Consider the following 15,967-nt stretch of genomic DNA (forward strand, 5'->3'; position numbering starts at 1 on the left):
TCATTGCAAAAGTCTCTCTGAAGGTGCTAGGTTTTGGCTTGATAACCCCTGTTGAGGGTAGGTCTTTAAAATCCTGGGGAGAATGTGCTTCTCAGCTGCCTCCATGCCTGATGGGTAGTCTCGACCCATTAGGACAGGTGAGCTAGCCACAAATCAGTCTGGTAGGTTCCTCAAGAGCGGAGGAGCTTTGTGTCCCCAGCTCAGGGCTAAGCACAGAGCAGGTACTCAACAAATTGTTGAATTCAACTCTAACCTCTTCAACAGAGAGGATGTTCCCAAGTCCTAGACACTTTTCTTCTTGGGTATTTTTTATAATCATTCTGGTTCCTTATATACCCCTCTGGAATGAATAACATGGTACAGTTTTTATTGGAAGTATGATTAATGCTTTGGGCATTGATTTTTTTTTTTTTTGCCCCTAAATTATGTCTTTCATCCATATGTCTACACTGAAAAACTTTATTTAATTTATTTAATCCTTCCCATGCTGCTCTGCAGAACGTGGCTATTGGGTTATTTTGGCGTATACTGTTGCTATACAACTTTCTCAGGGCTGCTAATGCCCTGGTAGGGTTATAGCCCTCATGGCTAGTAAAGGCTAGAGAGCCTGTGGGCAGCATTGGTCTCTGTCAACACCACAAATGCAGCACATGTGCATCCGTTCTTCAAACCACAAGGAAGACATTCATGGATGTTACATGAGACTTCTGCTTTCAGCCACATCTGGACAAAGCACAAATCTGGGAGACATCAAGAAATGGTGTGCTCACCTGCTGGAAACCTCAAAGCTTTGCTGAGACATGAAGGATTAAATTCATGGCTCTTGGTAGACTGACTGTCCTGTGGGGTTGGTGGGTCTTCCCACCCCTTTCAGACAGGAGGCCAGTTAAGCCGTGGGGGCAGGAAGGGAGATTCAGAGAATCTGAAGGGAAGATATAAGGTGGCCTCTTCCCACAAGTGGAGCTGCAGGGTCCAGCCTCCTCGCTCACTGGACATCTGAGAATAAAGCTAGAATAATAGAATAAAGCTAAGACTGCATTAGTGCCCCTGCCCTAAGATACCCCAAAAGGCCAGAGCAGGGAGCCCACATGTTTATCTTCCTTGATGGCATCTCCACCTGTGGAACTTGGCCTGCTAACACTTGATGGAGAGATGCAAACTTTGACATGAAGTCCTCTGCTCTGTCAAAGACCAAAACGTTCCAGAAGAAGGAAAATACTCGTGGTTTTAGGATAAATCTGAGCATGTTTGATATGGATATTGACACGTTGTAGCAGTTGCTACTCTCCAGAAACAGGGTACTAAGTCACTAGACTTGCTGTTCTTATTCTTTTTGAGATTACCAATTGATAAAACTAACAAAAAACTCATACAATCCTTGAACTACTGAATGTTAAAAGGAGTACTTAGGTTATCTAGCTCAGCCCCATATTTTACAAATAAGGAAAGAGAGGCTCAGATAAAGTATGGCACAGGCCTCCTGACTCTTGGTCTGTAGCAGACATTAGCTGGCATCACTGGACCTATTTTGCCGTACTGGTTGTTCAGGACAGTCCCTGGGGATATAATCCACATGGACCTGAGGCTCTCAATCTCAAGAGGTGTCGATGCACTAAAATATTGAGGTCTCTAAAGGAAGGCATCCATGCTTCCTTTTCATGGATGCTTAGAACACAGAGTTAAACCTTTCCTTTGGATTTTATGTGGTTCCTTCTTTTGTTTACCCTGATGAATGAAGGTTGATGTGATGTGCTCCACCAGCTAAAGGAGAATAATGTGAGCACGACTATGGACAACTTCACTGAAGTTCATGGAGGCTCCAGGCAAATCCAGGTGCTGCAGGATTCAGCCCTAAATGAGCCCCCACATATAACCAAAGTTAATTTTAGAATCATGGAAGAGATTTAGGGGAAATCAAGTCCAACCCTGCCATTTTACAAGCTCAGAGAAGTTCAGCAATTTGCCTTGGGTCACACAGCATGGGGGATATCAAAGTCATAGAAGAATCCAGATTTTTTTTTAAACTCAGGATTGGATGTTTTCCCTAAAAAATTCTGAACTTTTTCACAAACCCCAGTGTTAGGGAATTTCTGATGGTTTCTAGATCAAGGCATTATCCATGCATGAAGTGAAGCAAGACAAAAATGGTGGTGGCTGCCCCTGCTGAAGACCTGCGGTCTAGGAGAGCATGTTGGAGTAGAAGCTGAAGCTCTCTGTCATGGTCTTGGAGTTGCTGCGAGAGGAGCCATTGGAGGTCAGATCCAGGGACGAGGGTGTGGTCTTGGGACCATCCTCCAGCTCCTCCTCGTGGGCCCCCACCACCGTGGAGATGGTGGTCTCCAGGCGGCTGACTTTATACACGCTGCCCTGGGTTTGGAGGTACCGGGTGGATTTCATTTCGAGCCCCTCGTAGTCGCCGGCACTGATAAAGGGGCAGCACCGGAAGGCATGCTTGAAGCCCAGGCGGAACCTGGAGAGACAGAAGATGGGAGAGGTGACCCTTTGGGACAGTCTGCTTCCAGAGGGCATTGTCACCACTATGTCAGCTCTTTAACACATAGACAAGCCTAAGTATGACTCTCTGTTGTTGTTGTTATTATTATTATTATTATTATTTAAAGCTTATTTATTTTGAGAGAGAGAGAGCAGGGGAGGGACAGAGAGAGAGGGAAAGAAAGAATCCCAAGCAGGCTCCATACTGTTGGTGCAGAGCCTGATGTGGGGCTTGAACTCATAAACTGTGAGATCATGACCTGAGCCGAAATCAAGAGTCCGACACTTAACTGACTCAGCCACTCAGGCACCCCGATGACCACTGACTGAGCCACCCAGGCACCCCGATGACCACCATTCCTGATGGGCTCTCCCTTCTCTTGCTTGTCTAAGGTTGGCTTCTTCTGCCAGAACAGCTCTCCTGATCAGTGTGACTAAGTAAGGGCCTTCCAGGCACTGATTCCTCTTTGCTTACCCTGTCCTGCTGGAACTGCTAGAAGAAACTGGGTAAAGCTGCCCAAATTGTATGATGAGATGAGATGGAAAGAGGAAAGTGAGAGGCCAGTGAAGGGAAAGGATGCCCTATGGAGAATGGTATTCTACGGCCATCAATCTCTCTTTGTGTCTTACTCTCCCTGTCTCCCCCCCACCCCCACCCCACTGCATGCACAGCCCCCTGTGCATGGATCCACAGGGCAGAGGGAACAAAATCACAGGCCATGAACTAGATCCAGCTTTCAGGCCTGTTTATATGCATCAATAACAGAGGTTTTGTTTTTTTTTTAATGTGCACCCCCACCCCCACTAACTTATTTGCCAGTGTCCAAAAGTCAGAAGATTCACACAAAAGTATGGATGTCTGGTTCTTCTTGGAGAAGAAAAACAAAGTCCACTTTGGGCTCATAAAGCTGCATGGCAATAATTAGTAGGGATGGAGTAGTGTGGTCTTTTTGCTGCAGTCCCTCCCATCCCCTCTTGTCTCACAAAGATTTTGTTCATTTAGGTTGGCTGTTTGGCTGCTATAGAGACAAATGATCTTGTCCCTGGAGAGAGAGTGGGGGATGAGGTCCTCACCTGTCATTGAGGCAGCAGTAGATGATAGGGTTGTACATGGTGGAGCTCATGGCCAGCCACATGATGGCCAGGTAGACCTGCTGAATAAACTTCTCAAGGTAGAGATCAGGGTTGATGTAGGGCAAGAGGAAGAAGATGTGGAATGGCAGCCAGCAGATGGCAAAGGTGCACACCACGACGATCATCATCTTGACTACCTGGCAAGAGGGTGGGGCAGGTGAGGTCACCACCACAGCCAACTTTTCTCACAGCTACTTTCTCTCTCCTCCCATGCCCCTCACCGCACACAGTGCAGTGTGTGGTGGGAAGTGTCTATAATAACCCCTTTCGAGGAGGAGACAGGACCATTTATATGTGGTATCAAAGGACTTTGATTATATCAGTAGTTCTCAGAGTGTGGCTCCGGGACCAGCTTTGTAACCATCATTTGGGATTTGTCAGAAATGAGAATTCTTGGACCCCATCCCATACTTACAGAATCAGAAACCCTGGGGGTGAGACCCAGAATTCTGGTTTGACAAGCCCTTCAGATGACTCTGAAACACAGTCATGTTTGAGAACCTCTGTGTGATATCACCCCTCTGGGCAGTGACTGCAGAAGCCAAGGGAGAGCAGACAATGACCCAGGGGAATGGGTATTCAGTGGGGAGAGACTCAGTAAGGAGGAGGAAGCAGTGAGGGCAGGGGGGTGGGGGAAGGTGGAGAGGAGAGGCCAGGGTAGTATCAGGGGAAAGAAGAGGAAGGGAGGCATCTGGACAGCTGCAGCTAGGGAGCACCAGATGGTTAAAAGGGATTTTTTTTATAAATAGTGAGTAATGTGACCCACTGTTTCTGTTCTCCATCACTAGTTTTGTTCCTTTTAATACTTTTTGATGTTTGAACCAAGTGAATGTATTATTTTGTCAAACTTTAATAATAAAAGAGGACTAAACTCTTCAATGCATTTGTAGTTAAGTGTGTGTGTGTGTGTGTGTGTGTGTGTGTGTGTGTGTGTGTGTGTTAATGGCTTGACAGGTTGCAATTACTCTTAAGGCAAGAAAGAAGTGGCTCTTGCCTATACAGGCAGGCCTAGGTTACAAATACAACCAAGAAAGATCTCTTCCCTCCTCTGTCCCACATCTCCTCTCCTCCTTCCACTGTTCCACAGACCCAGGGACGTTTTGTGCCTGCTGCCTCTGGGCCTCCTGAGGCTCTGAGGCTCATATGCTTGCCAGCCTGAGCCAGGGCGGGTTAGGTGCTGCTTGCTCTTTGCTTACCTTGCGCTTGGCAGAGACCTGCTCATGGTAACGGTCAGAGGAGTCCCCAGGGATCTCGCTGGCCCACAGTGTGATTCCCACAACAGTGTACGCATAGCCAATCACCAGCAAGGGGAGGAAGTAGATCAGCACAGTTACGCAGATGTGGTACCTGCAACAGGAAGGATGGGAGGGGTCAGTCTAAGGACAGGGATGGTCAAGGCTTGCCAACCACCTTTCTCAGCATTTGCCATTAATGAGCTTGGATGATAAGGCACAGCATGGAGTCTGGCCACCTGCATTGGGTGGTTGGCTGATATATGAATGGATAAACTAGAGAAAGCAAATCTCTTCAACTTAGGTTTTTCTTGTGGACTTTTTCCATAATAGAGATTCCTGTTGAGATTGAAGAGAAGAAAAAACATTGATGAAAGGGAACTGAATCTGTTGTATACTTATGACAATTTCAGTTGATGGTAAGTTCAATATTGCTTACATTCCCCCTCCAAAAAAATGCAACCTTAGGCTGCATTAATAAAAGTGTATTCTCTAGAATGCAGGAGGTGTTTGTACCACTCGGTTAATTCCAGTCAGATTACATTTAGGCTAGGCTTTTGTGCAGGAGTGTAGACAAACTTGTACATTCAGGTGAGAACCACTAGGTGGTTGGTGAGCTCTCATTCTTTCTGTAGGACAAGTGGATTCACAGGTATAAGAATAATTAGCTTGGAGGAGAGAAACAAAATTTATCCTAGAACTAGGATCAGTGGGTGAAAGCCACAAAGTATAAGCCAATTCTAAGCCTGGCCCTTAAAAATATATCTGCAGATGGAAGCTTCTGGGTTACAGCTTGCAAGATAGATACCAATTGACTTGAGTTTGACTGGCACAAATTGACATGGGCAGGAAATAAGCTTTTGCAATATTAAACCACTGAGAATTTTTTCTCCAAGATTTTATCTAAATTAAGTTAGTTAACACATAGTGTAGCATTGGTTTCAGGAGTAGGATTTATGATTCATCACTTACATACAACACCTAGTGCTCATCACAACAAGGCTCCTTCTTAGTACCCATCACCCATTTAGCCCATCCCCAACCTCCCCTCCAGCAACTCTCGGTTTGTTCTCTGTAATTAAGAGTCTCATGGTTTGCCTCCCTCTCTGTTTTTATCTTATTTCTGCTTCCCTTCTCCCATGTTCACTTGTTTTGTTTCTTAAGTTCCTCATATGAGTGAAATCATATGATATTTTCCTTTCTTTGACTGACTTATTTCACTTAGCTATAATACACTATAATACACTGTAGTTCCCATAACATCATTGCAAATGGCAAGATTTCATTCTTTTTGATGGCTGAGTAGTATATACATACCATATCTTCTTTATCCATTCATTAGTCAATGGACATTTGGGCTCTTTCCATAATATGGCTATTGTTCATAAACTACTGAGATTTTGATGTTCGTGCAACAACATAACTTATTCTATTTTGTTTAAGGCAAGTGTCCTTCTAAGTAGGATGCTCAAATAATTTTTTGATTTTGCGAAAGGATATTTTTCTCAGTGAGTGCTTTGTATATCTGGTTAGTTATAGCCCTTTTCTCCTGATGTGAGTTTAATGGAGAGGATACATTAGCAGTAATAGTAGTAATAATAGTGGGAACAGCTAATATTTTAGGGAGTTCACTCTAGATCGCTATGTTGATAATAATGTTAATGATAGTATTAATAGCAGAAACGATAGTTAGATTTTATTTAGTGAAGAGCACAATGCCACTCACTTTACCATTATTCTTATTTAATCCTCAAAAAAAAATGATTAGGCATGTACTATCATAATCCCATTCTGTAGATGAGGAAACTGAAGTTAAGAATTTAATTAACTTTCTCAAATTCACAGCAGGTAAAAAGAGGAGGGTGGGATAAGAAGGCAGGACTGTGAGCCCAGAACCAGCTTTTTATCACTGGAGAAAAGTCATCCAGTGATGGCTCTGTTTATGCTTATTCTCTTAAATGATTTTTTTTCCAATAAAGAAAACCTACTTATTCATTTAATTTCTCTTTATTGGTACTATGTTTTCAATTACTTCTTTGCAAAGCTCCACAGTTTTACTTATTCAGCTTCCTGTGAATATTAAAATTTGCAACTTGAAGACACTCGAAGAGCTCTTAAATAATGCACAACAGCTTCAGCAAAGCAGGGTGCTGAGTGCATCCATTTTGTGCAGACAGGCTGCTCCAACAGTCTCAACAGGCTGTTAAGGTCCCCCTTGATTGTCACCTCCTCTGGGAGCCTCTGGGTTCTCCAGTCACCATGGCAGTGAGTGCATACTGAGTTTCCTACCTGATCTCAACCTCTCCCCCGATTGCTGTACTTATCACTTGGATATAAGGGGACAGGGAGACCCTGGGAACCTTCAGGATACACCTGCTTCTCCTACCTGGAAGAATAGTCCTGCCTTATGCAAACCGATACTTGGTTGATGATCAAAACACATTAGTTGAGCTTTGTGGGGCCAGTGCCTCAGAGTGCTGAGCATCTATATGGGAGTCAGGGACACGATGGAAGGACACTGCAGTCCAGTCACCGGTGCTCCTAACCCTGGACCAGTGGATCCCAAACTTGAGCCAGCTTCAGAATCACCTGGGGGAGCTTGTGCAAACACAAAGGGCTGGACCCCACCTAGACTTTCCCACTTAACAAGTCTGGGGTGGGCTTGAGAATCTGCTTTCATAACAAATTCCCAGTTCATGCTGCTGCTGGTCCAGGTTCAGACTTTGAGAAACACTGTCCTAAACCAATGGTTCTTGAGCCCAGAATCACATGAGAATCACCAGGGGAGCTCTGATCAGTGCTCAGACACACATTAAATTGGCCTTGATTGTAGAAGCAGGAAACCACAGCTGAGAAAAATTTCCCAAGTTATTCTTGCATATGGTTAGCACTGAGAAGCACTGTTTCAGGTCCAAGTCTGCAAGCCTGTTGGAACCCCATTGTTTGAGATTTTATGACTTCACTAAGATGTGTGTTAACCATATTTTTTAGTTTCTGTATCTGATGCTTTGAGGTCTAGGCCTTGTTGACCTGGAAGGGACTGTGCCTCCTTGGGTTAGTTAATTCCTAGAGATAACTCCTGCTAGTGTGCCTTTCCTATGCAAACTAACCAACCCAGGGCCTATACTCCCCACCCACTTGTTTTCGCAGGGGCTCTTACACTGTGGGATGCTATCCAGCTGCCATGGTCACCCCAGGGCCACTTCAGACAGTCAGGGGCACAGAGCTCATGGAAATGATTCAAACTAGCCAATTCTAAGCCTGTTTATCCTGCCTCACCCATTCCTTCTCTGGAACACACAATAAAAGCCTTCCTGAAGTCTCCTGCGCTCTCTCTCGCCTGTGGCCCTATGTGGCGCACTTGCCCCTTTGTCCTGGGAACTATGAGTAATAAACTATCTTTTCAATGGCAATCATGTCCTTATCTGTTGGCCTCACCATACTTGAATAGAATATAAAACATACACTTTAAAACAAAGTACGCTTTGGAAAAATCACAGATCAGACCATTAGGAAAATGCTAAGCTGAATCAATAAACATAAATTATCAGCTTCTATTTTTTTAAAAGAAGGAAAAGTAATTTTCTTATTTGTAAACAACAAAAAGTATGAACTTAATTTCAGTTAAAAAGTACTATAGTCAGGGAGAGCATTAACTTGTCCATTGTAGAACAGGGGTAATTGAAAATAACACAGGAATATGACCCAGCAATTCCACTTCTAGACATATACCCAGAAGATTTGAAAGCAGGGGCTCAAACAGATACTTACACACCAATGTTCATAGCAGCACTATTTCCCATAGCCAAACGGTGGAAGCAACCCAAATATCCCTCAAAAGTTGAGTGGATAAACCAAATGTGGTATATATTTACAAGGGAATATTACTCAGCCGTGAAAAGGAATGAAGTTCTAATACATACCACAACATGGATAAACCTTGCAAACATGTTAAGTGGATAAGCCAGACACAAGAGGACAAATACTGGATGATTCCACTTAAATTAAATATCTAGAATAGGCAAATTCATAGAAACAGAAAGTGGAATAGAGGTTACCAAGGGCTGGGGAGAGGGGATGGAATAATAGGTACAGAATGTGGGATAATGAAAAAGTTCTGGAAATGGATCGTGGTGATGGTTGCAACAATATGGTGAATGTAAAATGGTAAATTTTATGTTATATGTATTTTATCACAATAAACTTAATTTAAAAAATCCATGAGAAAATTCTAGTGAAGCTGGGGTCTTACATCTCCAGATGAGTAGTTTTCTGCTCCCTTTGGGAGCCCCTCAACAATCTCCCTCCCTCCCTCCCAAATCATAAAAAAACAAACCTGTAGGTTTGATTCTTGGATGGGATCAAAGGTAAAATGTATCCTCCTAAATCTTGCTCAGATAAGCCCCTTTTGCCTAGAAATTGCAAGTACTTGGGATGCCTGAGTAGTTCGGTTAAGCGGCTGACTTTGGCTCAGGTCATGATCTCACGGTTTATGAGTTTGAGCCCTGCATCTGGCTGTCTGTTGTCAGTGCAGAGCCTGCTTTGGATCCTCTGTCCCCTCTCCTCTCTCTGCCCCTCCCCCAACTTGTGCGTGCACGTGCACGCGCACGCGCTCTTTCTCGCTCTCTCTTTCAAAAATAAACAAAAAATAAAGAAATAAAAAAAGAATTGCAAATACTCAATCCAAAAAATGTCCAAGTTACTAAAAATTCTAAATGACTCTACATTAAAAAAGTTCAAAAAAATTCTAAGGTCAAATGAATGAAATTCCATCATTAGAAAAAATGAAAATACATTTCTTCCATCTTGACACCTTCTTGAAGAAATTTTACCATATTCTTGTAGTTAACTGGAGATAATCCTGTTTTGTAATTTTTTTTTCCATAATCATTGTTTTAGAGAGCCGGCCAATGGAATTTCGTGTAATCTTATTATGTGAGGCTCCATGCTTTTTTTTTTTTTTTTTTTTAATTCTCCAATCTGATATTCCTAGGTTCCTGCCAGGCAGGGTTTAATCAGCTCTCAGAGTTAGTATCCGCCTTGAGAGAAGAGAAGAAGGGGTCAGGGGTGCATCTGAAGTGAGTGAGAGAAAGGACCAGGAGTGACAGCAAGAGGCTGTGACAGCAGGGGTGGCTTGGTTCCCACTTGAGATATGTCGGTGGATTCTGATCATTAAATTCTGCCAGTGGACTTACCGGTACCCTCGGAAGGCAAGTGCATGCAACAACCTCCTACCTTTGTTCCCTCCAGGTCACCCCTCTAGAAGCGGCACATATTACAAGATAAAATTGCTATATACAGACTGTGTCACCCCAAATCCTGCAGATTCGCCTGTCCTTAATGCCGTAATGCTCACTAATCCAGGTTTACTAACGTCTCACTATCTGGAGTCACTTGTTGCTCAAGCACCAACAGTTCCAGTCTCTGAAATAGTCCTCAGCATCTGAAATCAGATAGATGGGTTTATTAAATAGTATCCAGTGTGTCTTCTAATGCACTTCATGGAGGCTCTAGGTGCCCTGAGGTGGGGGAGGAAGGGAGACAAGAGGGCAGAGCTCTGGGGTTCCTGCTGTCCCTCTAACAAGCAACTCTGCTGGGTTTATATGTGGCTTTCTGTGGATCAGGTTGTTAGGTGGTGGTGGTGGGAGATTTCAGCTGTCACAGAAAGGTGGATGAGCACTGCTGTGCTTATCTAATTCAATGCGTTAACCCTCATTCATTGTGTCAGCCTTCTCTACAGTTTCCACACCATGTAATCAGCCCCTTACTTCTTGAATACCCCCTGTGACGTGCTGCTCACTAGCTATAAAGCCAGCGCCATCGGCAATACCTGGAGCTTGTTAGAGACCAAGATTCTCAGTCCCCACCCTGGATGGGCCAAATTGGAAAATGTGTACTTTAATAAGACTTTCTGGTGATTCCTGTGCAAGTTCAAGTTTGAAGCACAGTGCTCTCCATCTTGGCTGTACACTGGAATCACCTGGGGAATGTTGAAAACTTCCAGTGTGTGGTTTCCAGTCTCAGCTTCTGACTTAAGACTGGCCTGCAGTGCTGCCTGGGCATCAGAGTGTCAGAAGCTCTCCAGAGGGTTCTCCTTGTGGCTGGGGCTGAGAGTCATCGTCGTTGAGCCTACTCCTGTTGGCAGCTGTGACTGATGTCGTTCCTTCTTAAACTAAGAACCTGTGGCCCGGTAGCTTTCACTACATCCTAGGTCACAGGCAACAAGCTGAACCTGCCTCCTGGGATGGTCCTGCCAAGTTGAGATAACCAGGAACACTCCTGAGCCCTCTTTGCATCTCGGACTTGTGGGGCCACCCCTTGATAGACATGAGCTGAGCAGTACCCCCTTCCTGCCCTTCCTTGAGCAGCCCTCAGGCTGTCTCTTCCTCAAGCACAGTGCTAGATGCCTGCTTAACTTTTTACTTCCTTCCAAAAAATTGTCTTCTTTGCAGATAAATGTAGTTTCTTTCTAGTAAAAGAAAAAAAAAATCCATATATTTTTTTGCTCACTTTCACTTCTAGGCATTAGACCAAATCCCAAAGCCCTTGCAGTCCTATTGGAGACAAAAAGAAACTGCAGTCTACTAATTCATAAATTCTGTGGCCCTGTGTGAGGAGTCCAAGCCTGTGTTCCCATTACCAGGAGCTCAGTCTTTGGGGGACACAGAGAAGTGCCAAAGAATGTAATATGGGAAGTGACTGACAGTGATTACCTCTTCAAGTGGAGTGGAGACACTGAGAAAGGTGTCAGGGGCATTTATAAATATATATAAAATATAAAAAATAGATACATATGTAAACAAGTTTTAAAATTACCCTGAAAACAGTAGGCATTTTGTTACTAAGTGCATGGAGAATAATGGGAATGCAGAAGTGAGACTCTCAACCAATCCAATCAGGGAAGCTTCCTGCAGGAGGTGTGCTTGGCCACGCCCTGATATGTGTGCAGGAGGTGGGCACTACAGGTGGTGAAAACAGCAAGTGCAAAGGCACCGAGGGAGGACCTTGGCATGATGCGGTGCTGTGCTGTGACTCAGACTAATGGAACATGGCTGTGTGAGGAAGTATCAGGAGACTTAGACAGAAAGGTAGACAGAGGACAAATCATGAAGTGCATTTTATGACATGCTGGAGAGTTTATAATGTATTTTGAAGTTGATGGGAAATCACAAAATGGTTTTAAACAGGGAGTGACATGATCAGATACTTGTGCTCTGGCCACAGTGGGGCTTGGATGGAGGCAGGAAAGGCTAGAGGCACCAGCCTTTAGGAAGCTGTGCAAGGAGCCAGGCTGGAAGCAGCAATGACCTGAGCTAGAGCCATGGCAGACCGGATGGATGGGGAGGAGAGGAAGACCCCAAGGGGTGCTGTGGCTGGGAGGAAAAGCTGGTGGGCTTGGCTGCCATTTGGCACTTTAGCTGGGTTTCTGGCCTGTGTGAATGGGGGAGAGTGAGGCTGACTGTTGCAGGTATGGGGACCCGGGAGGAGGAGCAGGTTTGTTGGGGAGGTCAGCAAGCTGACGTTTGGACATGCTGACCTTCAGGGCAAGCAGTTGAATGTCTGAATCTGGCTGGAACTAGGACAAGAGGCCTGGGTGGAGATTAGATTTGGATCCCTTGGGTATCCCCAAACCCTGAGAAGATGAGGGGAGAGAGGGGCTGGCAGAGGAGGCCCACATGAGGATGAGCCCAGGACAGGAGGGAAGTAGGAGAGTGAGGGGTGGGAGGTACAGGGCAAGGAGGGAGAGTCCAGGGACTGGTGGAGCCTGCCTGGGGGAGGAGTGTTGGGAGGCGGAGGTGGGATGAGGACAGGAACTTGCTCTGTGGTTTTGGAAATAGGAGGTCATGGGCAGATTCCATTTTTATGGTGTGGTCAGTGATGATTAGAGCAGGTGGGCCAGCTGATGGGGAGTGAGGAGTGGGGGCAGTAAGTGGGGGCTCCATTCCTAAACTGCTGGGTCACAAAAGGGAGGGAGAGGTCAGGGGACAGAGAAAGACATTTGCATGGGATAACAAAGCCCTCGTGTACCCTCCCCTGCTTGTGACCAGTCTACCCTGGGATATAGAAATGTGAGGACATGTCCTCTCTGTCCTTGAGAGAGGGCTGGGATCATACTCCCATCAACTGCATCCAGGCATAAACTTGGGGCAGAAATGCCCCCAGGTCAGCCTCTTTCAGGATGTGCTGACCAATCAAGGCAGATGCTCAAGTGTATTCATTTAATTCACAGAAAAATTGGGTTCCCCAGATTCCTACCCCCAAATGGTGCTGCCTCCTGAAGGCAGTGGCTCAGCTCCTGCCAGTGAACAAGAGGAAATAAAACATATGTTTTTCTGCAGTCATTATCCAAACCACGCAAGTCAGAATTTTGATGTGTTCTTCTCCAGGCTCCTTTTTATGTTTTATCTGCTTCATTAGATGCTATGGTCCTTGGAGACAGAGCCCAGCGGTGTCCCTCTTTAATCACCCTTGCAGAACTGAACCCAAGGAAACTCTTCATAGAAAGATACCATCTCAGGCTTGGAAGGACATTAGAATTCTCACCTGCTCCATACCCACAGCCAGCAAGAAGCCCCCCTGAGGGCATCCTCTTGAATACCCTGCAGGCACAGAGCCCCAGGCCTGACCATTTCCCATTTCTTAATTTTTTTTCTTCTTTCTTTCTTTCTTTCTTTCTTTCTTTCTTTCTTTCTTTCTTTCTTTCTTTCTTTCTTTCTAGAGCGAGCAAGCACAGGGTAGGGACAGAGGGAGAGAGAGAGAGAGAATCTTAAGCCCCATCTCAGGGCTTGATTCTGTGACCCTGAGAACATGACTTGAGCCAAAATCAAGAATCAGACACTTAACTGATTGAGCCACCCAGGCACCCCGATTTTGTAATCAATAGTTTTCTTGTTGCAAGCACTATATATTCATTGTGGATTTGAAAATACAGGCAAGCATGAAAAGAACACCTTTAGAAGTTCTTGTGAGCCCATGACCTAGAAATAAATCCTAATAAAGTTGACATTTTTCTATACCTAGCTGCACATTCACACTCTTACTTGTACATACATAAGTATATTTTATATTACTTCAAAAATAACACTGTGCCACAATCATCTTTTTATGTCAATGAATCTATTTCTATGACAATGTTTCTAACCAGTGTGACCATGCCCCATATTATAGAAGTACATGGGTATTCAGCCTGCCTTCTAATTGGGACGTTTGAGTTATTTACAATGTTTTGATATTTAACTGATACTGTAATTAACATCTTCAATACATATCTTTGCTCTCATTCTCATTTCCCAACAATTAATTAGCCAGAATTAAAGTATTATTAAAGGTTTGGCATATATTGTCCCTCTTCAGAAAGTATCTGCTAACTTATGGCCTCTGGGCTTTCTCTTTTTCCTGCATGGTGGCACTGGGTGTTGGGATGTGTGTTAGTCTTTAACAACATGATAGCTTACTTTTAATATTCTTTATTCATTATAAATTGAAATTTTATAATTATGCCTTTTGTCATTGTCATTTTTTCTTTTCCAAATTGACCACTTGTATAATTCGCTTGATTTTACATGGGGTGTTCATACAGTCCTTACTAATTTGTGAGAATTCTTTATGGCTTCTATCATATTATACTTAGAATTGCCTTTTCAATATCATAGTTATGAAAATATTCACCCCTGCTTTCTTCCAGTTTATTTATTTGATTATTTGTGTTGTAACTATTCAGTCCATCAGGGATTTATTTTGATGAGTGTTATGACAAAAGCTGCCACATTGTTTTCTTCACTAATTGTCTACAGCTTTCCCAGCACCGCTATTAGATATTGCGTCCTTTCCTTGCTGAATTGAAATTGCACTTATACCTTATACCACTACCATGTATCCTTGGCTCTGTTTGGGCTTTTGTTCCGTTTCCTTGATCTTTCTTTCTGGTGCTAGCTCCACACAATGTAGTTTTTGTGGCTTTGTAGTATATCATTTATCCATGGCAGTACAACTCTCATATTATTTTACTCAGTTCTCCAAATACGGAATATTTCTAGACCTTCTTAAGAAGAGGGTCAGGGGATAGTTTCAGTTATTTGCGGCCAGGATTTCAGCTTCCCAGAAGATATCATATGGCAAATCCACTGGCCCAACCCTGCACTGGTTCTCATGATGTCCTGGTTTCAGAGTTTCTCTTGGTCAGCTCTCTCAGACAAAGAGAAAGGTCCTAAAGAGGACGTGTTGCCGGGAATGGCTCCAGAGTTTGGAAATGCTCTAAGAAGAGACATATAAACAACGGACTCCCAAGCAGAAAGAAACCAAGCTCCCTTACCCACACCCCTCCTCCTTCCAGTCTGCTCATGGGAATAGGGTAGAGACAGGAGGACTATACCCCTGCCTGAAATTTTCACTGGGTTATATGTTAAAGAACAAAATAAACCCTGAATTACAAAGCTTCTGCAGACTTCATAATGCTGAGAGAAGAACATAAATCAGATGGCCCTTGGTTTAGCCGAGGACCTTATTGTGTTCAAGCACAAGAAGATAGGCTAGAAGTTTAATTTGAGGAAGGGAGACATATGCTCAACCTGTCTCTGTGTAAGAGAATATCAAGAGTATAAGTAGCAAGAAAAAAAGAGAAAGATGAGAGATTAGGCATGAGAGGGAGGGGAGGGGGCCAGGAGAGACAGAGAGAACAAGAGTGAGCGTTCCTGAACCCCATGACTGAAAGCAGGGATTAGTAAAAGGGCACAGCCAGCAAGAGTTTGCCTGTGGTGAGGACTGCTCAACAGAGTACAAAGAACAGTGGTATCTGAGGGTAAATTCAAGAAGGTATTATCCTGTCTTGTGCTGTAATTCTCTAATTTCTATAATCACTCCTCTCATGTTCTGTAAACAGCCTCGACAACTCCACATCAGTGGGGCCTTGAGGAAATTAAGGAGGAGGAGTTGTTTCCGGAGTGGGGCCAAAGGGGATGGTCTGAGCTAGTGGTGGCCAGGAAGATGCCGTGGTGGGTTAAGGTTCTTACTTTGGTGGGGTAGGGAATGTGGTGGAGAAGGAGACTCTGTCTCCGGAGGCAGGGAGACAGAGAGGGAGCCCCTGAGTCTGTATTCCATTCCCTGGTCAA

The 15,967-nt window shown here is 44.2% G+C and overlaps 1 protein-coding gene across 1 annotated transcript in view; it reads right to left on the reverse strand.

The window, feature by feature from the left end:
• Window positions 1–458: 458 nt before the first annotated feature.
• TACR1 (tachykinin receptor 1) overlaps window positions 459–15,967 on the reverse strand; it is a 140,224-nt gene continuing 124,715 nt past the window's right edge. Inside the window, exons 3-5 of the mRNA XM_032592672.1 lie at window positions 4,824–4,974; window positions 3,568–3,764; window positions 459–2,470 (exon numbers count right to left, since the gene is read on the reverse strand). Of these exons, the coding sequence (XP_032448563.1) occupies window positions 2,179–2,470; window positions 3,568–3,764; window positions 4,824–4,974 (640 nt within the window). The 3' untranslated portion in view covers window positions 459–2,178. The remainder of the gene's footprint in view (window positions 2,471–3,567; window positions 3,765–4,823; window positions 4,975–15,967) is intronic.

The sequence above is a fragment of the Lynx canadensis genome, chromosome A3 (assembly GCF_007474595.2).
Source record: "Lynx canadensis isolate LIC74 chromosome A3, mLynCan4.pri.v2, whole genome shotgun sequence".
NCBI classification, from domain to species: Eukaryota; Metazoa; Chordata; class Mammalia; order Carnivora; family Felidae; genus Lynx; species Lynx canadensis.